Below are 23,648 nucleotides of genomic sequence, written 5' to 3' on the forward strand. Positions count from 1 at the left end.
ACAAGAGTGGTCCTCTCCTGGTGGACAGGACAGGGTGCAGGGTGGAACCTGGGAGGAAGCAGAGTGAACATCTTATTCCAATGCTGCAGGGTGTTCCCTGCTCCCCACCCCTCAACATCATGTCATCAGGCACAGTCTCCCCATGTGTGAGAGGTCTCCAAGGCCCCCAAGCCATAAAAGAGTCCTTTGATTCCTGGACAAGGGCCAGGAAGCTGGTTTTCTCCTCAGCACCATAAGGACAACGTGGACAGCGGGAGCCCAGGGTGAGTGCGCCCTTCTGTCACCAGGACAGCTCTGAGCGCCTGAGGCTTGTCCACTCGTTTATCCCCCCAGCAGCACTGTGGGGAGGACTTTTTAACCCCTATTTCACAGATAAGGCAACTGAAGCTCAGAGAGGTTGAGAGACTTGCTCAAGGTCACACAGCTGTGAACCCAGGACTGAGACCCCAGTGGGTTGCCTGGACCTCTGAGTCCTGCTCCTCACAGACTAGGCAAGGGGGCCTGGACAATCTCCGTTGGCAAGAATCACCGCCCACCACACCCCGGGTCGGGGACAGCTGACACCCCTCCCTTACCTGCAGCTGCCGGGAAGAGGTCTTCACTCCGCATCAGCCCAGCCTGGCCCCCTTGCAGGAAAATGTGAGGGGAAAACTGGCTGAAAGGCAAGAAGAACTGGGCAGGGACGGAAGCCCCAGTCAGGTGCTCCTGAGGCAGGGCTGGGGGTAGGGACGGAGCCTAACAGCTCCCTCAGAGGGTGTCCCTGAGGGTGGCATTAAGACAGAAGGAACAGTGGCCACCAATCTCTGATTTCTTCCTCGTGGGGGAAGCAAGTGATGGGCAGAAGGGACCACAGGAGCCCATCATCGCCATGGGGCTAGGGTGGGCATTCCCTGAAGGAAACCCCTGTCTGAGGATGAGACATGGTTGCTGCCCTCAGAGAGCCCCCATTTTGAGGAGAGGCTTCTACAGTCCCCAACAGGAGGGAAGATAGGTGAGGGATGTGAGGCAAGCTTCCTGCTCAGGAGAGGCGTGCAGCTTGTATTAGTCCTGACACGGAGGACAAGATGGGGAGGTGGGGACTGAGGTGTGGTCAAGGGAAGGTCAAGATGTCCAGCTGGGCCTGCTTGGTGTTGAGAAACCAGGGAGATAAAGGGATGCTGGGGGCCACTGGGCCCTTTGATGAGCCTCAGTGGAGCTGGCCCAGAATGCCACCAGAGATGTGTCACTCGGGGCCAGGAAGATCTCCCCAACATGAAGCCCAAGGAGCCAGGGCCACAGAAATGGTAGGAATGTGCCTCAGCTGAGGAGGACTAGGGCCACTGGTAGGGCTCTCTGTGTGGTCTTGGGCATGTTGGAGGGGATCCAGACTTGCATAGGCCCAGGGCCCTCCACTGTGAAATGACAAACCCCACCTACCCTGGGGGGCACACCAGGTCAAGACTCAGTGACATGAGCCTGTAACATGGCAATGGTAGGGCAGGACCAGCTTACCCTTGTGTTTGTGGTGCCAAACGGGAGGGGTGAAGGGATGAGATAGATGGGCCAGTCCCTTCCAGGTCCCAGATCCCAGATAGAAGGCAGAGGTAAGGATGGGGGTGCCAGGGAGGAGAGGGACCCTGGAGTATGGGATGCACCTCTCCCTGATCAGCTGTTTGACTTTGGGAAGGGTTCCCAAGTTGTCTCTAGAGTGAAGGAACAATTGGCTCAGCCTCGCTGAGCATCTGGGTCTGTAATGGCAGGTGGCTGAAGTGGAGGGGGGAGTCATCCCATTCCCAGCATTGATGTCAGCGCCTCCTGGGAAATCGCCTTCTCACCTCTCCTGGGCCTAAAATAGAGCTGGGGGGGCCTGTCACAAGCCAGAGGCAGCTCCCTCCCCGGCAGAGGCCCTGGGTCCCTGAGGAAGCAGAGGACCCAGCGAAGGGATCCCTGCCTCCACTCTTGCTCCTCAGTGATTTGTGGTCTCCCAGTGTGGGTGCGAGGATGCTCTGGCCTGGGGCACAAGGTCAAGGTGAGGCCTCCCCATTGGTGCCCATGCCTTGCCACATCCTAACCCATCTCAGGTCTCTGACTCTTGGGATCCCTAGCAGGGGTCAGAGATCCCAGCCCCCAGAGTGCGGACCCATCTTGCTTAGGAGCCTGGGGGCTGGGCTAGGGGCCCAGCTGGAGAGATAGGTTAGGAGGCCAGACAGTCTGCAGACAGGGCAACCTAGTCTGGCAGAGAGGGGAAGCTGGGGGCTCAAGAGGAATCTTCTGCTCAAAGATTTGGGTTGGCAAGGGAGGGGCAGAAATGGGCATACTAACCACATGTAAATTACCTGGCTAATTTATGTATTTAGAGGAAAGTATTGGGGTGCCCCATAGAGGGGAGGCTAACCCCATCCGGTGACAGCAATCCCTGAAGTCCTCCTAGAGGCAGAAGGCATCATTCACCCAGAGAAGCCTGCAGGATGGAAAGAGGTCTAGACCGAGGGTGTGAGAGGACTCCGCAGTGCCCTGCTCCGCCGCAGGTGGGCGAAAGAGCCCAAAGGCGCGGAGCCAGCTGTTAACCACGAAAGCCCCAGCTCCTCGCTTCCGTCCCTGGTCCCACAGCCTTGGTGGGGCTGGGTCGGGCAGCCCCGTTCTGGGTACGAAACGGGAGGGGTGAACCCGGGCGTGGTAGCCACGCCCCCGCACCACTATCGCGCGGGTCCCCTAAAGGGCCATCACCGGCTCAGAGCCCGGGGGGTCCCTCTACCCTGACTCCCTCCCCCTCTCCCCTTACGAATCGACCGGTTGGAGCTCCCCAAGCAAGGGCGGCCGAGGAGGGGACCGCGAGGTGGACGCCCAGTGTGCCCCACCCTGCACCTGCCTAGGGGATTGAGGGAAGTCTGGTCCCGGGCGGCGCCTCTTTTGTCCTCCCGTCGCAGCCGCCCCGGCCGGCCCGCTGGGGGGGTGGGGGGGACACGGAGGGCGGGGGCGGGCTCTCGGCTCACGTGCTCGTCGCTCGGCTCTTAACCCGGCCCGCCGCCCCGCCGGGATGGCCGCGGCCGGAGCGCGCTGAGCCTGGCTCCCTCGCTGCCGCTGCCGCCTCCGGTCCGCGCCCCCCGCCCGCCTAGCGCCCCCGCCCGCGGCTCCCGCAGCCCGCGCCTCCCCGCCCGCCCCTCCTCCCGCCCGCGCCGCGCCGCTCGCCGCCGCAGCCCCCGGACCCGGAGGATTATGAGCGAGCCATGAGGCGGCTGCGGCGCTGGGCGTTCGCGGCGCTGCTGCTGCTGCTGCTGCCGCTGCTCCCCTCTCCCGGTGAGTGACCCCCGCCCGGCCCGGCCCCTGCGCCCCCTCCCTGCCCCCGCCCCGGGTTTTGCGGCGGTTTCTGCTGCAGCCACATTTTCCTGCAGTGCTAGGGGTGACAGCCGGTCCAGAGCGCGGGAGAGCGGAGGGGGGCGGGGGAAGAGGGAGGATGCGTGCACCCACCTGTCCCCATCTGGCCTGCCCCACCGCGGCCAGCACCCTGCCGCCGGCCGGCGGACTCTGCAGGTCTCTGCGGCTTGGGGCAGGGGAGGGGCGGGCAGTCGTGACGGTCAGGCAGGAGTGCAGCTCCTGGCCCCCTCCCCATCGGGCTTCTTCCCTCTGCAGGGCAGCAGATCCTCCACCCAGATCCCGCCAGAGCTCCAGGGGCCACATCAGAGTGGGGGGTGGGGTGTGCCCTACCCACCTCATTCCCACCTCTCTTGTCCCACGGTGGGCATCTGCCTGCAGCTATGGCCTTTTCTCCCCAGGTCTGGGGACTCAGAGTCCTACTGGAGCTCTGCACTGGCAGGTCTCTCCCCAGTTGGAGAGCCCGGAAGCCCCAGAGGTCACAGAACCCAGCCGTCTGGTTGGGGAGAGCTCTGGGGGAGAGGTCCGAAAGCAGCAGTTGGACACCAGGGTCCGCCAGGAGCCGCCAGGTGGCCCGGTGAGTGGGGCAGCACAGCGAAGCAAGGGGTCTGGTACAGGCCTTAGAGCCCAGGGGAGACCACGGGGCAGCCAGGGTTTGGGTGCTTCCCCAGCTCCTGGCTCCCGCAGCTTTCCCTTCTGTACGGTGAGCTACCACAGGGGTGCTGGAGCCCACTAGTGGGAGCACCCACCTGCCCCACTCCAGGGCCCCTCCCATCATGGTGAGGCTCCCCTGCCCTCGAGGAACCCAGAAGGCCCAGGACTCAGTCCAGCCTTGGTCAGCCTTCCGCCAGCCCCCACTCCTCTCCTGCCTAAGCAGGCAGTCCTACCACAAATGGGGCTTGGGGAGGCAGTGAGGGGCAGGGAGAAACATGTGAGAGCCCAGTCCAGGATTATGGCTCCTGGTTTCTCGCCACAGCCACCCTCAGTGGGCTTTTTGGAACAGTTTAGCGCTTGCTTCTGCCTCAGTTTCCCCCGGTGCACTGATAGAATTGTTCTCCTTCCTGTTCTCCATGAGGGTGGGGCCTTGGGAAAAGCTTGCCCACAAATGCCAACTCTACTCACCCCGCTGTCCCTTTCAGCTGCCGGGCCCCTCCTGCCTCCCTGAGGAAGGTTAGGAATGAAGGAGATTAATTGCAATTAATAATTAATTAATATCATGTGAATAATAATCACCCAGATGGAATATTCATTCAGCACGCCTCGGCTCTCCAGGAGCTTGAAGCTGAAAGTTAGCCAGGCCAATGGGGGTGGCGAGGGCGGGATGGCGAAGGCCTGGCAGAAATAGGAGGTGAAGAGGAGAGACTCAGAGGAGGGGTACAACCAAGGTCTGGGGAGTTTTGGCAGCTGGGAGTGGTGGGAGGTAAATTGGGCTGGGCAGAGTGAGGAAGGAGGGAAACGGAGGCTAACATTACAGACATCTGTCAGACTGGCATCTGGCCCTGCCTAATGTACTTGGTTAAAAGCCCTTAGGGGGGGTGGTGGGGGCTGTGGGGGGTGTGGGGCGGGGGAACTCGGGAAATGGAATGGAGCAGGAAGGCGGCATGCATAATAGATGGACCATCACTCAGGGCAGTGTGGGGGGTGGTTAATGGTCCTGAGCAGGCAGGCCGGGTGAGGACTGGGGGGGGGGGATTGTTGGTGGGAGGGAGGGGAAGAGGGGAGAAGGAGAAGGGTGGAGGCTGCCTGTGGGGCTTGGCCAGGCTCCCTGGCGGGTGGTAGATGGGCAGCAGGGTTGGTCCCAGGGCCAGGGATGGGGTGTCCTGACTGGGTTTGGCCCTTAGTCCAGCTTTCTTCCCTGGTGCCCCATTACCTGTGAACTGCACGCCCCAAGGCTGTGTTGGCTGGGAGTTGACTGCCACTCCTGGCTGCTGGGACTCCTGACTGGTGCTCTAGGGGATGTCCAGATTGGAGGATGGGGTGATGCCACAGAGAGGCCAAAGGACAGAGATGAGGGAAAGCAGAAGGACCAGGGAGGGATGAAGAGTTGAGGCCCCTTCAGTTCTTCCTGGAGAGAGAGTCAGAGGGAGAGCACATCCCGGGCTACGGTGATGCTTGTGACTGAGATCAGGATGCATACAGTTGGACTGGGCAGGTTGTGTATGCAGAGGTTGGGGGAGTCTCTTTGGGTGTCGTTCTGCTGGGTGGGTGGGTGGCATGTGTGCCTGTGTGCTGTGTGTGAGTGACCCAGACTGAATAAGCCTAAGAGGGTTTCTAGGGGGTGGGAGCAGAGGGTTCTGTGGCTCTGTGGGGCCATGGTCACCTCCAGTGAGGATCTCTCTGGGACTGAGCCTTCCCTGGAACCTCACTGCAGCCTTCCCAGGGGACTTACTCATTGTCCTGCCTGCCTTGTCTGTACCTCAGTTTCCCCAAAGTAGAATCCTCACAACTCTGGAAGGTGAGTGTGCATTTTGCATATGAGCAAAGTGTGGCTCAGAGAGGTTAAGTAACTTGCCCAAAGCCAGTGAGATCTCAGTCAGTGGAGTAATTTTATCCAAGACCAGGGCACTTCCCACTGGGCTGTTCTGCTTGCAAAGACTCTGGATTTTGTCTCCAGGGCACTTCCCAGGCCTACCCAGCACAAGGTGGAAGAACAAGGGAGACAAAAAGACACTTCCAGGATATTCCTCCCTGAGAGGAAGGAGACCCCTCCACCTCCCACTAGACATTTCTCCCTGGAGCGCATCAGGTCTCAGAACCGGTGGAGCCAGTGCAGCATCGAGCCCAAGTTCCCGCCCCGCCATTGTTGGGCTTTGTCCGAAGTTTTTGCATCAGTTTGGGACCTCGGGCCAAGCAAAGTGTTGGGTCAGCAGCAAGATCTCCACGTGGCAAGTTTGGAGGCACATGGGGGCACCCGGCAGGGCCAGGGTGAGGGGGTCTTGGGTGCCAACCTGTTCTGGTCACAGCATCTTTCTGAGCCCTAGCATCCTGATCCCTCAAGTCAAGATGATGAAGCATTCATCTCAGACCCATCCACCACCAGGAGATGGTGATGGGGAAGGACTCCTGGCTTTTGTGAGGGGGAATGGGAGAGAGGGAAACTGGCCAGGAAGGAATTAGAAGCTAGAGAAATTACAATTTATTGGGCCCTCACTGGGGCAGGTACTGTTCTACCTTTCTGTGTTACTAATTTATTTCATTCTCATCACAGAACCAGAAGGTGGGGCTATTATTATTCCCATTTCACAGATGGGGAAGCAGGCACAGAGAGGTGAAGTAACTATCCCAGGTCATGCAGCACTTAAGTCGCGGGGTCAAGATGGATATCCAGAGCAGTCCTCTTAACCATTGCATGCCAGCCTCATGCTCAGGGGTATAGCGAAGAGGGGCAGAGGGGACTGTGTCCTCCTTGCCAGGGCTCTCAACTCCTCACTTCTTCCAGTTTGGAAGGAGGCTGGGCCTGAGGCCCACAGAAGTGGGAGAGTTTCTGGAAGTGCAGAAACCTGTGATCACAGGGAGCCTGCAGCTGAGGGTGAGGCGGGAGAACAGGCAGGTCTAGTGTACAGTTGGGCAGGTTGTTCACTGTACAAGGGTGCCCAGGCCAGTGACTGAATGAAATTGATGGGTTTATGAGCCTACATGTGTTCTGAGGGGATGCTTTTTCTAATCCACACAAAGCTGCTATGTGGGTTGTGCCTGCCCCTAGGGAAACCCATACTCCTTCGAAACCCAGGAGAGGGCAGGAACATGGTGGTGTGTGCAGGGTCCCAGGTCCAGAAGACAGACCTTCATCTGAGCCAGCTGGGGGAGGGGACCTCAGTCACTGGGTTCAGTTCCTGTGAGAGCTTCCCAGACCAGCATTTGCTGGAAATGCCACTCTGGAAGCCCTTGACTGAGAGCGTGTGCTGCGGTGTTTGTGTTTTCTTGCTGCAAAGGGGTGGGGGGCAATTAGGCAAGGCTCAGTCCCCAGCCCTTGAAGATGGTAGTCACGGACAGGGAGCCACTGTGTCTCTGTCTGAAGCCCTAGTACCCCACTAGGGCCAAAGCCATGCTGTGGTTTCTGTGGCCAAGGTCACAGCTGTCCTAGGATCAGAGGCAAGAGGGGTTCCTAGGAAGGGGCTGGTGACTAGAATCCAGGACTGGGATTTGTGCTGGACTCAGCTTGCACAGCGGGGGGCCGTGAATGGGCCCTGCCAGGAGGTTGGGCAGAGAGCTGAGGCTGGAAGCCCCTCTTCTGTTTGAAAGGCTGTACCATGTGGCTTTGGAGAGGGACAGCTTCAGTGGGTTCCAGTTCTACTGTTTCTGGTTGAGTGACCTGGGCAAGCTGCCAAAGCCTTCTGAACCCCACCTTCCCTATGAAATGGGGATAACAAGAGTCTCCACTTTGCCCAGGCTGTGAGGATTAGAGGAGATGATGTTTGGCAGGTGTCCTGCCTGGGATCCAGGGCCAGGTGTGGCATGAGGGCAGGGTGTCAGAAGCAGTAGCTGGGGCATTTAGGGGTTACCTCTCGGGCTCCAGGCGGGGGTGGGAGGGGCAACATGGCAGGAATCTTGGGTCCTTCAGAGCCAGACTCTGGCCTGTGGGCTTGGCCTCACCTCAGCACCTGGCTGCCTAGAGGGACCCAGCTGCCCAAAGTCTGTCCCCAGAGGGACTAATGACCCTGGAAGGAAGTGAGTCTGTCCTCAAGAATTTAGGTCAAATCCCGTTATCGGAAATTTGTCCAACCATCTCACTATCTGAGACTCCGGCTGTCCCGCTAATAAGTGGAGCCTCAGTGCATCTTGGGGACTGGGGCCCGGGGTGCAGATTTCTCCCGGGCAGGGCCCCTGCCTCTCTGGCTCCTCCCCATCTTCTGCCACCAGCCCATGTAGTTTGTCCAGTTTCTCAAAGCCCTGTTCAGCTGGAGCATTTCCACTTCCTTCTTCATTTACTATTATTATTACTAATCCTTGTGATAATAACACATTAAAAAGGGCTTTCATTTAGTCCTCATGACAATATCATTTTACTGATGGGGAAACTGAGGCTCGGTGAGGGTAAACAGCTCACTCATGCATTCCGATGCCTTTCCTTCAACATATGTGTTGAGCCCCCGGACAGCGCAAAAGATGGGTGTAGCCCAAGCCCCAGGGGACTAAAGGTCACCCATGTGAAAAGTTGAATCAGTGACCAAAGAAATCGATGTGCCTGAGGATCCAGGAATAGAGGGGGGCCAAAGCCCTGTGGGGTGGGTGGGTGCAGGTTTTGAGGAGGAGAAGGGCATTGATGGAGATGGAGGTTCGGGAGGAGGGATTTGGGATGACTGAGGGGCGACGCCTGGATGTTTGAATTTTCTGTGGCATTTGGGAACTCAAGTGATCTGTAGTCTCCCCCTTCACGAGACTGATTCTGTAGGTCTGGGGAGGAGGCCTGGCATCTGTATTTGTGATTTGGGGACTTCAGTGGGGTCTTTGCTTCCTTCCCTCCACACTCATATCTAGTTGGGGCTTGACACAGGGGGTGGGGTGAGGCAGGTGCTGGGAGAGTGGACCAGCTGGCATCGGGGAGGGCGAGGTCACCCCAGCCAGGTGGTCAGCCTGAGGGTGAACCTTGACCCACCTCCTTCCCAGTGTGGCCCTGGGCCAAGTGTTTCTCCCTGAGCCTCCGCCTGGCATGTATAAAATGAGTAGCAGACGGCCAGGGCAGGTTGAGATCAAATGAGCCTGAGCACGTGAGAGTCAGGTGGCCAGGGCGCAAGAGGCAAGCGTGGGGCACAGGGTGGATGGAGCCTGGTCAGCTGGTCACCAGCAGCACTGAGCTGGGCGCAGAGGAGGGCAGCAGTCAGGGACAGAAGGGGCTCCCGAGGGAGGGACTGAGTGATAATGGGAGAGGTCGGGGACAGGTCGGGGACAGGTCAGGGCAGGAGGCAGGCCAGGCCAGGAGCAATTTGGTTTTGACAGAACATGGGCCAAAAGCTTGGCTGGGTGTGTGTGTGTGTGTGTGTGTGTGTGTGTGTGTGTGCGCGCACGCGTTGGGGTTAGGACTCTGATGCCAGCAGGAGTCCCCTTCCCAGATACCTGAGGTGCAGAGGTCCTGGGGACTGAGATGGGTTTCCCTGATTTTCTCTTCCTGAAGACAGGAGGTGTCCCCCTGTGTCCCATCCCCATTGGGCCAGGTCACACAAACCTGCCCAGCCACCTACTTTCCCTCACCTTCCTCCTGCAGCCTTTGGTGGCTCCCCAACCCCTCCTGGGCCTGCCTCCCAGCCATAGCCACTGCCCTTGCACTGCCCCAGGATCTTATCTGGCCAGAGCCCTGTGTCCTGCCGGGGAAGAGGGCCTGCCAGCCCCAAAGTTAGGCCTTGCCAGGCAGGGAGGGGGGTGAGGCCCTGGCAGCCTGCAGGAAGTGGACAAAGTGGACAAAGAGGACCTGGTGTCTGCCCCCTGTCCGTCTGGGCTTTCCCCCAGGCAGAGGGTCAGCTTGGTCTGCACACACAGCGGGGAGGCCCAGATGGGTTAGCTCACTGACTGACTGGGGGAGAATCTGCAAGCGCCAGGGTCGACTCTGCCAGGATCCTCCAAGTCCAGGACAGCCCCAGCCACACGAGACAACCTCAGCCTTGCATCTGGGCTCGTCTTACCATTTTCAGTGGGAAAATCTGAGACTCAAGAGAGGTTGCTGGATCACCCCTGAGGCTGCCAGCCTGAGAGAATGGAATCAAGGCAAGGGGCCTGGACAGGCTGCTCCCCTGAGCATAGGGGCAGGGACAGAGGCTTGTCAGTGGGGGGCAGGATGAACAAATAGGAACAGACCTGAGGGCAGGAGAGATTGGAGGCAGTTCAGGCAGGGATGGGTGGGGAAGGCAGAGATAGTCCAAGGCCAGGAGGAGAAAGGCAGGGCAGGGATGGTGCAGACCAAGGAGTTAGGGTGCTGGGGATAGAGCGAGTCCAGGCCCAGAAGCAGTGGAGGGAGCAGAGATGGTCCAGGCCGAGGTGGGGAGAGGGAAGCAGTGACTCCTTGTCCTTGACTTTCTATTTCAAATCTGATCGATGCTCTAGGGGCTCAAGGATGGAGCTCGGGGCCTCGGTCAGCCTGGGAGGGGGTGAGTCAGTGTCCCTGGGGATCAGGGGCTGCCTACCCAGGCTCTGGCCCTTCACCCCACCTCACTTCTCTCCCAGGGCCTCTCTGGACACTGGGCCATTTTCATCTTACCTCACCTTTGGGCTGAGAAGGCCCTGGAAGCTGATTGCCTAGGATTGCATCCCAGCTCCACCACTTCTTAGCCTTATGATGGTGGGCAAGTTAGTTAGCCTCTCTGTGTCTCAGTTTCCCTATGTCAGATGAGGATAACAGCAGCATCTGTCCCACTGGGTTGTTGTAAGGATCAAATATGAGAACACTTGTAAAGCATTTAGACCAGTGCCTGGCACATACTAAGCGCTCAGTGAAGGTTAGAAATCTAGGTGGTCAGGAAGCTAACAGGGACCAGGTTATGGGATTCTGTGACACCGGGGCTCCCCTCCATCCTATAACCTGCTCCCCACAAAAGAAAGGCAGCAAAGAAACTTCCTCACATCTACACAGCCCTTATCTGGGGATCTGGATTTCAGTCTTCTTAAATGGACAGGGGTGAGAAGAAGGCTCCAGCCCTTCTCAGGCCCTTCCCATGCTTCAAGATCTTTTGTAAGACCTGAGGCTTGGGGAGGGGACATGGGAGCTCAAACTCTCCTGCCCCTTCTTCTCTTGGGGGTCGCTTTCCCTCCAGGCACACTGGCTTCAGGTCTGGAGTCCCCACTTCCCATAGTGGCTGGGCCCCCAGGCCTGGGAGGGCAGCCATCTTGCTCAGACCTGGTATGTTGCCATGACAACCAGAGCCTCCCAGCCCCACTGCAAAGGCCCCTCTGAAAAATTTATCAGGAAAACTTCCGTGTTTAAAAATTAACCATGGGATTGAAATATTAAAGATGAGCTGCTTTGGGCAAGGCGGAGGGCAATGGACTTGGGGGTAGAGGAGCCAAGATCTGACAGGACAGCATCTGCCCATCACCTCAGCTTCTAGGGGCCCCACGATCAATTCTATCATTCCACCCCTGTCTGTGCTGTATGAAGCCTCCTGCATAAATTGAGGCTGGGGCATGGCAGGGGGACAGGAAGGAAGGGGTCTGCTTCAGCAGGACCCGAGGTCACACTGCACCTCATCTCCTGTTTGCCCCTTTCCCATGATACTTCTAGGCCCTTCCTTTTAGTCCATCTAGGGGTGGGGTGGCCCTGCCAACAACAGGTAGGGCCTGGCATGTGGCAGCAGGCAGGCTGAGTCACCCCTCACCATCCCTGCTACTCCCATAGATTGGCTCCAGGGAGGCACCTATGCCAGAGAAGGTGGGCTGGCACCCAGAGGGCAGGGAGGCCTGTGTCCAGGGATGTGCATTCTTGCCCCTGCCCCCAGGAAAGGTACAGGGTCTAGGAGGAATATGGGCTTGTGTAAAAGCATCTTCCCCCCAAATCAGTGGTCCTCACAGCTGCTGGGGCTGGGCCATCCCCTCCTGTGAGCTACTCCCTGTACTGAGGTTTCCCTGATCCCCCAATTCCCACCTTCAGTCCTCCCCAGGTTAACTCCCCTTCTGCTCCCCTCCCCACTTCCCCAGCCTGTCCACCTGGCCCAGGTGAGTTTCGTCATACCAGCCTTCAACTCAAACTTCACTCTGGACCTGGAGCTGAACCAGTGAGTGTGGCCTTGAGTCTGGGGGCAGTGCAGCAGGGGTGGACATGGCCTGGGCTTGGCTGGTTACAGGGGATGAGGACTGGGCCAGGGCAGGGGACCTGGATCTGAGCTGGAGTGGGACCCAAGCCAGACTCAGCCCCACTATGACTCCCTCCTTCCTCCCACCCACTCTGTTTCAGTCACCTCCTCTCCTCACAATACGTGGAGCGCCACTTCAGCCGGGAGGGGACAACCCAGCACAGCACCGTGAGTGCCTTTGGAAGGGGACAAGGAAGGTTGAATGAAGGGATAGGTGGCCGGTGAAGATGGGTCCGGGGTATACTCTACACCTGGGACGGGCCTGGCCCCTCGAGGATGGGTGGCACGTTGAATGGCATGGAGCCCTGCCTGAGCTCCCCTCACCCAACTCAGGAGGGCTGACCCCTAGCCAGCCTCTCTGCCCACATGGAGACATTCCAGGACCATCATTGCCCCATGCCCAGACTCTTCTGGGAGGGGACAGTTGGGGAAACACCCCTCTTGCTCAACATCAAGGTCCAGGGAATTCCTGGCTGCCTTGGGACCCCAGGGTCCCAGCCCTGGAGGCCCAGGGTCCGGAGCAAAGATGAATGAGTACCTATAAATAGCCTCCACCCTCCCCCTCCAGCCCGTTCAGTAACTGGAGCACAAGTAATTCTGCAGGAAGCAGAAGGAAGGGGGGTCCCCTCTGACCCATGAGCCAGGCCAGGAGGACACACACTGCTCACAGTTCCTTAGCCACAGACCACATGTTGGGGGTGGTCCACGGAGGCAGTGGCATCTATGAACACACTGTGTGAAATGGTGTGTGCGTGTTGTGGGTGAGTCCATAGCTTTCATCTGATTGAGCTAACCCACAGTAAGTGCTTAGACCGGTGCCTGGCACGTAGTAGGTGCTATGTGAATGTTGGCTATTCTCAAAGGTGCCTGGGATCCTTGTACCAGCCCCAACTAATGGTTAAGAGCCACTGATATAGTCCAATGTCCTCATGTTTTGAAGTAAATGAGGCTCAGAGGCTAGGAATGTGCCCAGGGTGAAACAGCAAATGAGGAGCCAGAGTAGACCAGGCTCCTGATCTCCAGGTGCGCCCAGGGGACCGCAGCCCCCTGCACGCCGCGCAGATTCGGTGGCCCTCACCCATCCTCCTGCCACTGTGCAGGGGTGGGGGCACGTCCACTCATACTCCCTGCTCCTCCAGGGGGCTGGAGACCACTGCTACTATCAGGGGAAACTCCGAGGGAACCCCCAGTCCTTTGCTGCCCTCTCCACCTGCCAAGGGCTGCAGTGAGTACGGGGAGGGGCTGGGTGGCCCGGACAAGCCTCCAGCAGGGCCCAGGGGATGGTGGGGAACTGTGTCTTTCTTGCCGCAGTGGGGTCTTCTCTGATGGGAACTTCACCTACATTGTGGAGCCCCTCGAGATGGCCGGGCCACAGGAAGGCCCCCAGGTGAGCCCCTCGCTGTCCCCTCCGACAGCCAAGGCCGTCTTCCCAGTGGCTCCTCCTCCTCCTTCTGCGTGGGTAACCTCAGCCTCATTGCCCTCTGCAGCAACCCCAGCTCTGGTTCCCTCCCCCTGTGTCCCTGGCTCCAATGTCCCTTCTGTCCCTCAAGTAACCTCCCTCTGGGCTCCAGTGTCCTTTGCCCCTATCTCTCAGGGCACCCCTGGGTCTTGACCCCGGAATCTGAGCATCTGGGAGATCAGATCCGACATGGGAGCTCTGGCCAGTTCTGGGTCACCCTGGGGTGGGGTAGGGGAAGAGCTTGGAGACATCCCCCCACAATTGAGCTCAGAACAGACCTGGTCGGCCCCCCCAAGAACTAATTTCCCCTCATTGCAGGGACCCCTTCCCCACCTCATTTACCGGACCCCTCTCCTCCCAGTCCCCCTCGGATGCAGGGAACCAGGTAAGGGAGGGAAAGTGGGGCTAGGGAGGGGGCCGGCTGTGCCCCCCTCACCTGTACCCTCCCCCCAGGCTGCCTGTTTGCCGCCCCTGCCTACTCTGCTCCTCCAAACCGGCCGAGGCTGAGAAGGAAAAGGCAGGTACGGGGACCCGCACAGACCTCTGGCTACAGAGAGCTCAGTCTGTGGTCCAGAGCAGGAGGACACTCCCATCCATAGCTGGGGGCAAAGGAGGGCTCTGATTGATGTGGCTGGAGGCCAGGGAACCATCTCTGAGAGGAAGCCCCCACCCCATTCCCTACCCTAGTGTCTACACATGTCCTCCTGGTGGGCAAACTGAGGTTGCCTGCCCTCAAACCAAGGATGGATGGGACCCCCCAACACTTGGGGAGCTGGCACTGTCCCTGGCTAGAGTCCAGCCCCGCCCCCTAGTCACGTCTGTCCATGGCTTGGCCACAATGCCAGACATAGAGGGGACTGATCCCAAGTGCCCACCCGCCCCCCAGGTCCGCCGGGGCCACCCTACAGTGCACAGTGAGACCAAATACGTGGAGCTGATCGTGATCAACGACCACCAGCTGGTACGTTCCCAGGCTGGGGCAACTTTGGGAGGAGGGGCCAGAAGCAGCCTCAGCCTCTGCCTACACTCTTATCTCCCAGTTTGAGCAGATGCGACAGTCGGTGGTCCTCACCAGCAACTTTGCCAAGTCCGTGGTGAACCTGGCAGATGTGGTGAGCAGCCCTCCTCCCCTTCCTTCTCCCCCCACCCCGGTGCCACTGCACGTATCCTTGAGGTGAGCTCTCAAGGGCACCGTCAGCCTCTGATCCCTACTTTCTGGAGGGACAGACTGAGACCCTCCTCCAGCCCTCTTCCCCCACACCCACTCCCACCCTCCAGCCCTCTCCTCATCTCCCCTCTGGGTCCAGATGTACAAGGAGCAGCTCAATACCCGAATCGTGCTGGTTGCCATGGAAACGTGGGCAGATGGGGACAAGATCCAGGTGCAGGATGACCTTCTGGAGACCCTGGCCCGGCTCATGGTCTACCGGCGGGAGGGCCTGCCTGAGCCCAGTGATGCCACCCACCTCTTCTCGTGAGTCCCCCACACTACAGACCCTGCCAGCCTCTTCTGGTTGCTGCAGCACACAGGGTTACTGGCCGGTGCTCTTGCAGGGTGTGGGGACTGGGCTCACCTTGCCCCAGCCCCCAGCCACTTCCAAAAGTGGCTAGGCATCTTCCCCTGCATCTTAAGCTAATGCCCTTTCCCCCTACCCCTGGTGGCCTCCCTCTGCCTATCACCTTCCTATCATCCCATATTCCTCTTTTATATGGTCCCAGCATCCCTTCCTTAGGGACCCAGTGCCCTGGTAGGGGAAAAAAATCTGATCAAAGGTCCTTGCAATTAGAGATGCTCTATCAGGAACCTGTTATTTGACTTATGAGGGGAAGGGGCTTGCCTGAGGTCCAATAAGCCGCCATGAAGGGCAGTGCTCACAGCCCAGGGGAGCCACCCTGGGGAAGGCGGCCAGTTCTCCTGACAACTCTCTCTCTTCCAGGGGAAGGACTTTCCAGAGCACCAGCAGCGGGGCTGCCTATGTGGGGGGCATCTGCTCACTGTCCAGGGGTGGGGGTGTGAATGAGGTGAGCAGTGTGGGGGTGCAAACTTGGGGTTTGGACGGAGAGGGGTGCAAAGGGCATGAGCCCTGTCCCTTTTGGAGGAATATAGACATCTTTGTGTTCCATCTTCCTCATCCCAAGTATGACAACATGGGCGCCATGGCGGTGACCCTGGCCCAGACGCTGGGGCAGAACCTGGGCATGATGTGGAATAAACACCGGAGCTCGGCAGGTATCAGTGAAGACTCCCCCCCCCCCCCCAGGGGCTCTAGAAGTGAAGCGGGTGTCCATGGGAGGAGGCAACCTCCCTTATATTCATCTTCCCTTATATTCACCTGGCTCACCTCTCAGGGGACTGCAAATGTCCAGACAACTGGCTGGGTTGCATCATGGAGGACACTGGGTGAGTTCTTGGGGACAAACTGGGGAAGGATCTTGAGTAAGGGGTGTCCCAGAGCAAGTACTGGGTGCCATTCTAGACCCGGTGACTTCTAGAGACCCAGCTCTCGGGACAACTTAGGATTCAAAGAAGCCCAGTTGTCTGTGGACACCGTTCAGAAGCCGATTCCCCAGCTGGCCGCCAAAACTGTCCAGGCTGCAGTGCGCACTGTCGCCACTGGGCGCCGCCAAAGCCTTGTTTGGAGGCACTTTCTCTTCACCGTGCACAAACTTCCGCCTCTCGGTCCTGAGGTTTCAGGGAACTGGAGCTGCGTCTCCTGCCCACTCCCCCCTGACGGGCAGGCGGGAGGATTCTCGAGCAGTCTCCGGGCGCAAAGATCTTAAGCCTCTTGGAGATAGTGACCGAGTTCCCCAGTGTACCCCGTCCCAATCTTGAGAAGGAGCGTGAGAACTGGAGGGGAGGGTGCAGGCCGGGCCGGGCGGGACTCAGCTGCACGGTCCCCTCACCCCCACCCAGGTTCTATCTGCCCCGCAAGTTCTCGCGCTGCAGCATCGAGGAGTACAACCAGTTTCTGCAGGAGGGTGGCGGCAGTTGCCTCTTCAACAAGCCCCTGAAGGTACCAGCTCCAGGGCGGGGAATGTGGGAATGGGACTTGGGCAGGGTCCTGGCCAGACTCCCGACACCCTTTCCTTGTCCAGCTCCTGGACCCGCCCGAGTGCGGGAATGGCTTCGTGGAGGCGGGGGAGGAGTGCGACTGTGGCTCGGTGCAGGTGCGAGGCTGGTGTGGACGCCAGTAAGAGGTGGGGGAGGCGGGACGAGGGAGGGTCTGGGTGGGTAAGGTCAGGGCCCGCCTTCTCCCTGCGTCCTTCAGGAGTGCAGCCGGGCGGGCGGGAACTGTTGCAAGAAATGTACCCTGACTCACGACGCCATGTGCAGCGACGGGCTCTGCTGTCGTCGCTGCAAGGTGAGGGGGACCCGCTGCTGTGATGGGAAGGAGGCGGGACCAGGAGGGACCCACCTGCGGACGGCCAGATGAGGAGAGGGACTTTTAGGAGGAGGAGACGCTGCAGGCAGGGCAAACCTGTGGGTGTGGAGCTTGAAGTGAAGCGCCAATGGGGAGGGAGAAGGGCTGGGCGTGCGCCCCCCGCCTTTCTGTTGAAGGTGGGGCTACTATGAGTGGGGCGGGTCACTTGCAGAGTAGTGGGAGGGGCAGGACCCTGAGCAGGCCTGGGGGCGGGGCCGAGGCGTGGTCCATGGTTCCTGCTTAAGCATCACAATATATACATCTCTTCCCTAGTACGAGCCACGTGGTGTGTCCTGTCGAGAGGCCGTGAACGAATGTGACATCGCAGAAACCTGCACCGGCGACTCCAGCCAGGTCCGCCTGGCCCGGCTGCCCTGCGGAGCTCCGGGCGAGGCAACCTCCATCCCTGTCGGTTTGGCTCTGTGGGAGTCGGTTCTATGGGCCTCTCCTCTCTGCTGTTGGCGTTGCCGCCGCTGATTAGCCGTTTCTCATCTGAGAACGGGATTCTTCATGCCTTCTGGCTTCGCTTCTCCAATCATTAAACCAGTATTTATAGCCTGGCTGGTGGGTCCAGTGCCTAGCATGGCGCCTGGTTAGGGATCACAGTGGATAATAATATTTAACACCCAAGTCCTCATTACATGCCAGGCATTTAGTACTCCTAGCCCTGCGAAGTGGGTGTGGGTAACTGAGGGGGACAGGAGAGGCTCTAGGACCTGCCAATCCATGTGGTGGGAGTTCCCAGCCATACCTCTTGTCCTTCACATGGGGGAACCCTGTGACATGAGCCTCCACGTGGCAGGCCTTTGGGACCCCTTCATTCCTCCCTGGGGCCAATCTCAGCTCTCAGTCCTGGGGCAGCTCTACTCAGTCCAGCCCTTTTCTCCACAGTGTCCCCCTAACCTGCACAAGCTTGATGGTTACTACTGTGATCATGAACAGGTATGATGAGGTGGAGGCTGCTACCCCTCTGGGTCTCTGGCTCAGTGCAGTCTCTTTTCTTGTCCTCAGTGTCTCTGTCCCTTGTCTCCTGTCTGTCCCTCAGGGCCGCTGCTATGGGGGTCGCTGCAAAACCCGGGACCGGCAGTGCCAGGCCCTTTGGGGCCATGGTGAGTCTTTGGCTAGAGATGGGAGAGGGGACTCTGGAGGACCTAGAATTGAGAGGCTGGAGAGGGGGCCCCGGATGGAATGCCCTTCACCAGATGTGCAGCTCCCCAGGATCTCAGGGGCCCAGCTGGACTGGAGGCCCGGCCAGTGTTGGAGGTGCAGGCCTGAGGTCCCAGGTGGATTTTGAAGTGGGTGGGGTGACACCTGGCATCATCTCCCTACAGTGGCTGCTGATCGCTTCTGCTATGAGAAGCTGAATGTGGAGGGGACAGAGCGTGGGAACTGTGGGCGTAAGGGCTCAGGCTGGGTCCAGTGCAATAAACAGTGAGTAGTCAAGGCCACTGGTTGGGCCTCTCCAGCTCTGCGGCTAGGGCTCCGGGGCTGGGGAGGATTTTTTCAGAGATGGGGTAACATGTGAGTCCTAATGGGAGACTATGTGAAAAATCAGGGGATGGGGAGAGAGCAAATACAAGGTCAGTAGTTGGGTCTGAGGTCAGACTTGGGGTTCACTGTCTCCATACTACCCCAACAGGGATGTGCTCTGTGGCTTCCTCCTCTGCGTCAACATCTCTGGAGCTCCTCGGCTGGGGGATCTAGGGGGAGACATCAGCAGTGTCACTTTCTACCACCAGGGCAAGGAGCTGGACTGCAGGTGTGGCTGAGACCATGGCTGGGGAATGGGAGGTTGCAACTGTGATGGGGTGGGGAGCAAATGGCTGAGGCTAGCTGTGCCATTTCTCCAGGGGTGGCCATGTGCAGCTGGCCGATGGCTCAGACCTGAGCTATGTGGAGGACGGCACAGCCTGCGGACCCAACATGCTGTGTCTGGACCATCGCTGCCTGCCAGCCTCTACCTTCAACTTCAGCGCCTGCCCTGGCAGTGGGGAGCACCGGATCTGCTCCCACCACGGGGTAGGTGCCCGGAGACCGGGGATCATAGGCAGAGCTTACTAGAGGGGACAGGGCCCTGCTTACCTCTACTGGCCCCACCCCATCTCTAGGTCTGCAGCAATGAAGGGAAATGCATCTGTCAGCCAGACTGGACGGGCAAAGACTGCAGTATCCACAACCCACTGCCCACATCTCCGCCCACGGGAGAGACAGAGAGATATAAGGGTGAGACTGGAGCTGGCCCAGGTGGGGTTCTATCTTTCCCGTTCTCCATGCCTGTCCCTGCCAACCGAGCCCTTTCCTCCTCCCCAGGTCCCAGTGGCACCAACATCATCATTGGCTCCATCGCTGGGGCTGTTCTGGTTGCAGCCATCGTCCTAGGCGGCACGGGCTGGGGATTTAAGTAAGATACTCATGCATCCCCCACCTCCCCCCAGCATCCTTGGGGGAGGGTATCAGAACCGCAGGCTATTGGACTTGAGGGGGCCTCCCCAAGAGGTTAGCTAAACCAGAACTCATACATCACAGTCCAAGCCAGCACATAGGATCTGGTTTTAACATTTAAAAAATTGGCTGCTCAGATTAAAAAAAAAAACAGATTTTACATTAAGAATCCTGATTTCCAGCTTCTCTTTAAAAAAATGAGAAGACTGGGCCTCCCCTGTGCTTCAGTGCATCCCAGCCTGGCCACAGAATGGAGCTGAGCAGGGGCTGCCCAAGTCCTCAGTCCCCAGGCCCCACCGAGCCTACAGTGTTCTGTGGCATCTGAGTCTGGGTCCCTTGAGCCGGTCTAACCCCTCAAAGTACAAAGGGGGAACCTGGGGCCCAGGGTCACTCAGTGAGTTAGTTGCAGTCAGGATTCAAACCCAGGACCCAACTTTAGTAGGTCTTCCTGGTAGCTCTCCCTGGGCATTAGCATCTAGGTCCCAGGGCCCCTGGCCCATCTCTGGGGCAAGGGGTCTCCTGGGAGCCAGAAGGCCCCTCCCTAGGTGAAGGGGAGGGTCACAGATGGCTCCTTTTTCTTTCTCTCTGCCTGTCCTCTCTTTGGCTCTTGAAGAAACATCCGCCGTGGAAGGTATGACCCGACCCAGCAGGGGGCAGTGTGACGCCAGCCACGTCATCCCTCCCGCTGTCCCTGTCTCCTCCATCTCATTCGTCACCTCGCATTCTGTTGATGGGGAGCTGGGCCTGATTCCCCCACCCTTGCTGTCACTGCTGTCACTACAGGGGTGGGAGAACCCCGCTCCAGGAAGAGGGTCCTCAACCTGCCTTTTGCCCCTTCCTCCAGTCCCCCATCCCCTCAAGGCCTTGGTCTTTTTACTCTTGCCCTTGCTATGACCAGACAACTTCTGGCCCAGCGGACCCTGGAGCTGTGCCTCCACAACTCCCATCGCCTGGGAGGGGAGTCTACCTCTGCGTCCCATCCGTTTTGTCTTTCATGTCACCGCTGTCTGACCTCCTGCCAGATACCCACCCTGGCCAGCCTGTGACTTGCCACCTCCAGGGCCCAGCATTGACCTCCTGGGGCCTGGCTCGGGGGCTCTGCCTCTGGGCCCTGCCTCATATCTTCCCCTGATGCCCCCTCTCCGTTCCAGGTCCGGAGGGGCCTAAGTGCCACCCCCTCCCTCCGAGCCTGGCGCCCACGTCTCTGCCCTGAACCAGAAGGCTGCCCCTACCCAGCCACGGAGGGAGGCACCATGCAAATGTCTTCCGGGCCCAGCCCTTCAACTCCTGGCCCCACAGGGGCTTGGGGCTGGGTTGTGGCCCTGCCCTCACACCACCAGGGTGGACCAGGCCTGGAGGGCATTTCCCCTATGGTCCCCCACCCCACCTCATGCGGCTTTGGCCTTGCACACCACCTCTCCCTGTGTGAATGTAGCTTCCATCATCACAGACTGCCACAGCTCAAGTTGGTTGGGGGGAGAGCAAGAGGGGTGCCCCAGTGGGGCAGGCAGCCATCAGTGGGCATGGCCTGGGATGGCCCCTCCTCAAAACCAGGCAGCTGGGACCAGGCAGGGTTTTAGCTGTCTGGGACCTAGAGGAGGGGACTGACATCTACATTTTTTTTTTTTTAATACTGAATCTCAACTGATGAATGTAACTTTGGGGGTGCTGGGGCCAGGGCAGTTGGGGGGATGTTTTGACACTTGCAGGAGGAACTGAGGCATGGCCATCCCTTGGGCGCTCCCCCAGGATGATCATAACCTGGAATCCTCTCACTGAACACAGACGGCCCCCAGCCAAGCAGGAGCCTAGCATCCCTGCTTGTCTGCTCCGCCCAGCCCTGCTGAGCTTGGAGAGAAGTACGCGTGCTGATTCAAACCAAAGCTGCCTGTTCCGTGCCCAAGGCCTAGGTTATGGGTACGGCGACCACATGTCCCAGATTGTCTTCAATTCCAAAATGACCGTCCTGCTGTCCCTGCCAGGACGCTTTTTTTTTTTTTTGGTGGAGGGGGTGGTTCTAGAAAATATAGTCCCTGAAATACATGGCATCTTCCCCTTTACAATAAGGGTGATTCTGGGGCTGACTCAGGGTTTAGGTGCCCCCTGGCATGGCCTGGAGGTCCCAGGCTGGGCCATCTTCCCAGGGAGCGCTCTCCCAAGGAGGGAAGTCCAGGGGTGGGGTGGCCCAGTGCCTGGAGGATTAGGAGCTCTGCCTGTGATATGCAGAAAGAGGTAGGAAAAGGCAGGTCTTGTGTTTGATCCTTAGCTTCTAGAAAGGTCCTCAAGGCCCTGTCAAACCCATTCTGCTCCTTAACCCTATTGCAGGGCTGAAAAGTAAGTTTACAGTCATTACCCCTGTTAGTCCTCTGATCCTCTCTGCAGCTGAGCCCAAGGGTAAAGCTGGGCAGAATTCCTCAATTCCCCCAACAGAGAGTCCTGCCCATGGCCTTCCCTCATGACCCTCACTTGGGACAGAGGCGCTCTGGCTCCTTGGCTGCTGAAAACCAGCTGGCAGGGGCAAGCTGGGGGTCAAGCTACTCTCTGGATGAAAGCCACAAATGAATGGAGCCCTTCTTCCCAGGGATACCCCCTACTCAGACTTAGCTTGGGTTTCTGAACACCCCAGGGCCTTTGAGCTGCCTGTCTCAGTCCTTCTGGGGCATCTTTGAGGAGGAATCATGGAAGAAATGACTCCTTATTTATCTGTACTACCCCTCAGGACAAACTGGGGACTGAGACCAACTGACACCCTTTAAGGTGGCCAGATGTGGCTGCAGTGAGGCCCTTGATACTGAGCTCCAGCTGGCACTGCCCAACTGAGGGGGGTGGGTGGAGTACCCCTCTGGCCAGTCCTACCCCACCAGCCCCACAAGCTGAGGCGGGGCAGGAGGCTAAGGGCTGGGTTTTGCACTATTGCTGCAGTACCTTAACACATCCTCTGGTGGTACACACATACACACAGGTGGTGATGCATCTGGCACAAGCATTTGGACCCACATCTCCACACAAGTATGAATACCTCTGCACACATGGGCATGTCTGTGTGAGCGTGCACATGGGGGTGAGAGGGGATGTGGAGAACACAAGACTTCCTGTAACCAGTCCACCTGGCTCCCAGCAGTCTGCATCCTCCTGCCCCACCCCGGCAGTGCCCAGGGAGGAGTGGAGGCTGCACTGACCTGGGCCTGGAACTGGCTCCATACAGCATCCTGTAAATATGTCATCTGGGGCTCAGGGTGGGGAGGCAGGGACAGGAACATCAATTAAAGATCATGTCCTGGGGCTTCCATGGAGCTCACACCAACTTGTATCTCTTCTTTCTGTAAATGACCACACTGACCTGGGACCCTGCCCTGTCCTCCCTGACCCTGGAGGCAGCGTGATGACTGGGCCCTGAAGCACCCAGGACCGGGTGCTGGGAGGCCGGGAGGAAGGGGCGTAGTTTTCCATTCAAGGCCAGGAAATAGGCTCTGACTGAGTGGAGGGCCTGGCCCTTCCGCTTCCTCGCTCTCCCAACAAAGATAACTGCCCTCTCTGGCTTCACAAAGCAGATGGGGAGTTGAGTAGGAAAGTGTCTTACTAAAAGGCCAAAGATTCAACTTCCCTTTTATGGCTGAAGCCAGAGCAGCCTCTCCTCGACTCCCAAGGGAGTCCAGAAAGCTGGATAAAACCAGCTATCTGGTCCCAAGGGCCCCGTGCTCTTGAGCCCGCAGAGAATTTGCTTTCCTCACCGCGTCTGAGGCAGGAAGAGACTGAGCAAGGCCAAGGCTGAGGGCTCCTCCCCCACTGGGGGCCCAGTTGAAATCAGGAACCCATCCTCCTCTCCAGAGCGCTTTGAGCCTGGAGATATCTGTCTCTGAAAGTCCTGCTTGTTCAGGGGAAAGATAAGATGAGAGAGGCTGGGGCAGAGATGAAGGAAAGCAAGGGTAGAGAAGAGATAACAGGAGCAAGAAATAGCAGCAGCCGGCAAGGGCTTGGAAAGAGTGAGCAGCTACAAGCCCCACTCCCCCAAAAGGCAGGATTCCCAGGACCACCTCCATTCACATGTGGAGAGGGTAGGACTCAGGGCAGTGCTGGCCTAGATTCCTGGTCCCCACCCTGTCCTGTAATCTCAGTCCCCCAGGACATCTGGAACCTCTACCCCAGAATCCCCGACTGCAGAAGGTCAGCTTTTCCCCATTGGGTTCATGAGTGAGG

General features: G+C 58.7%; 1 protein-coding gene across 4 annotated transcripts; it reads left to right on the plus strand.

Annotated features, from left to right (window-relative positions):
• Positions 1 to 3,139: 3,139 nt before the first annotated feature.
• Positions 3,140 to 22,768, plus strand: ADAM11 (ADAM metallopeptidase domain 11). 4 transcript variants are annotated; one of them, XM_032457374.1, is made up of 27 exons: positions 3,207 to 3,276; positions 3,753 to 3,928; positions 11,974 to 12,050; positions 12,230 to 12,296; positions 13,268 to 13,353; positions 13,440 to 13,515; positions 13,906 to 13,972; positions 14,041 to 14,108; positions 14,474 to 14,548; positions 14,628 to 14,699; positions 14,895 to 15,061; positions 15,525 to 15,609; positions 15,727 to 15,817; positions 15,937 to 15,988; positions 16,502 to 16,601; positions 16,684 to 16,755; positions 16,857 to 16,949; positions 17,283 to 17,363; positions 17,901 to 17,951; positions 18,055 to 18,118; positions 18,341 to 18,440; positions 18,649 to 18,768; positions 18,860 to 19,028; positions 19,118 to 19,232; positions 19,320 to 19,410; positions 20,065 to 20,082; positions 20,603 to 22,768. In XM_032457374.1, the coding sequence occupies exons 1-27, from the start codon at positions 3,207 to 3,209 to the stop codon at positions 20,616 to 20,618; spliced, it is 2,319 nt and encodes a 772-aa protein (XP_032313265.1). In that variant the 3' UTR covers positions 20,619 to 22,768. The 4 variants fall into 4 exon arrangements, with proteins under 4 accessions (XP_032313266.1, XP_032313264.1, XP_032313265.1 ...); XM_032457375.1 differs by lacking the exon at positions 20,065 to 20,082 and having other exon boundaries at positions 3,140 to 3,276; XM_032457373.1 differs by having other exon boundaries at positions 3,141 to 3,276; positions 20,065 to 22,768.
• The last annotated feature ends 880 nt before the right edge of the window (positions 22,769 to 23,648 follow it).

Source organism: Camelus ferus, chromosome 16, assembly GCF_009834535.1.
Source record: "Camelus ferus isolate YT-003-E chromosome 16, BCGSAC_Cfer_1.0, whole genome shotgun sequence".
In the NCBI taxonomy this organism is placed as follows: Eukaryota; Metazoa; Chordata; class Mammalia; order Artiodactyla; family Camelidae; genus Camelus; species Camelus ferus.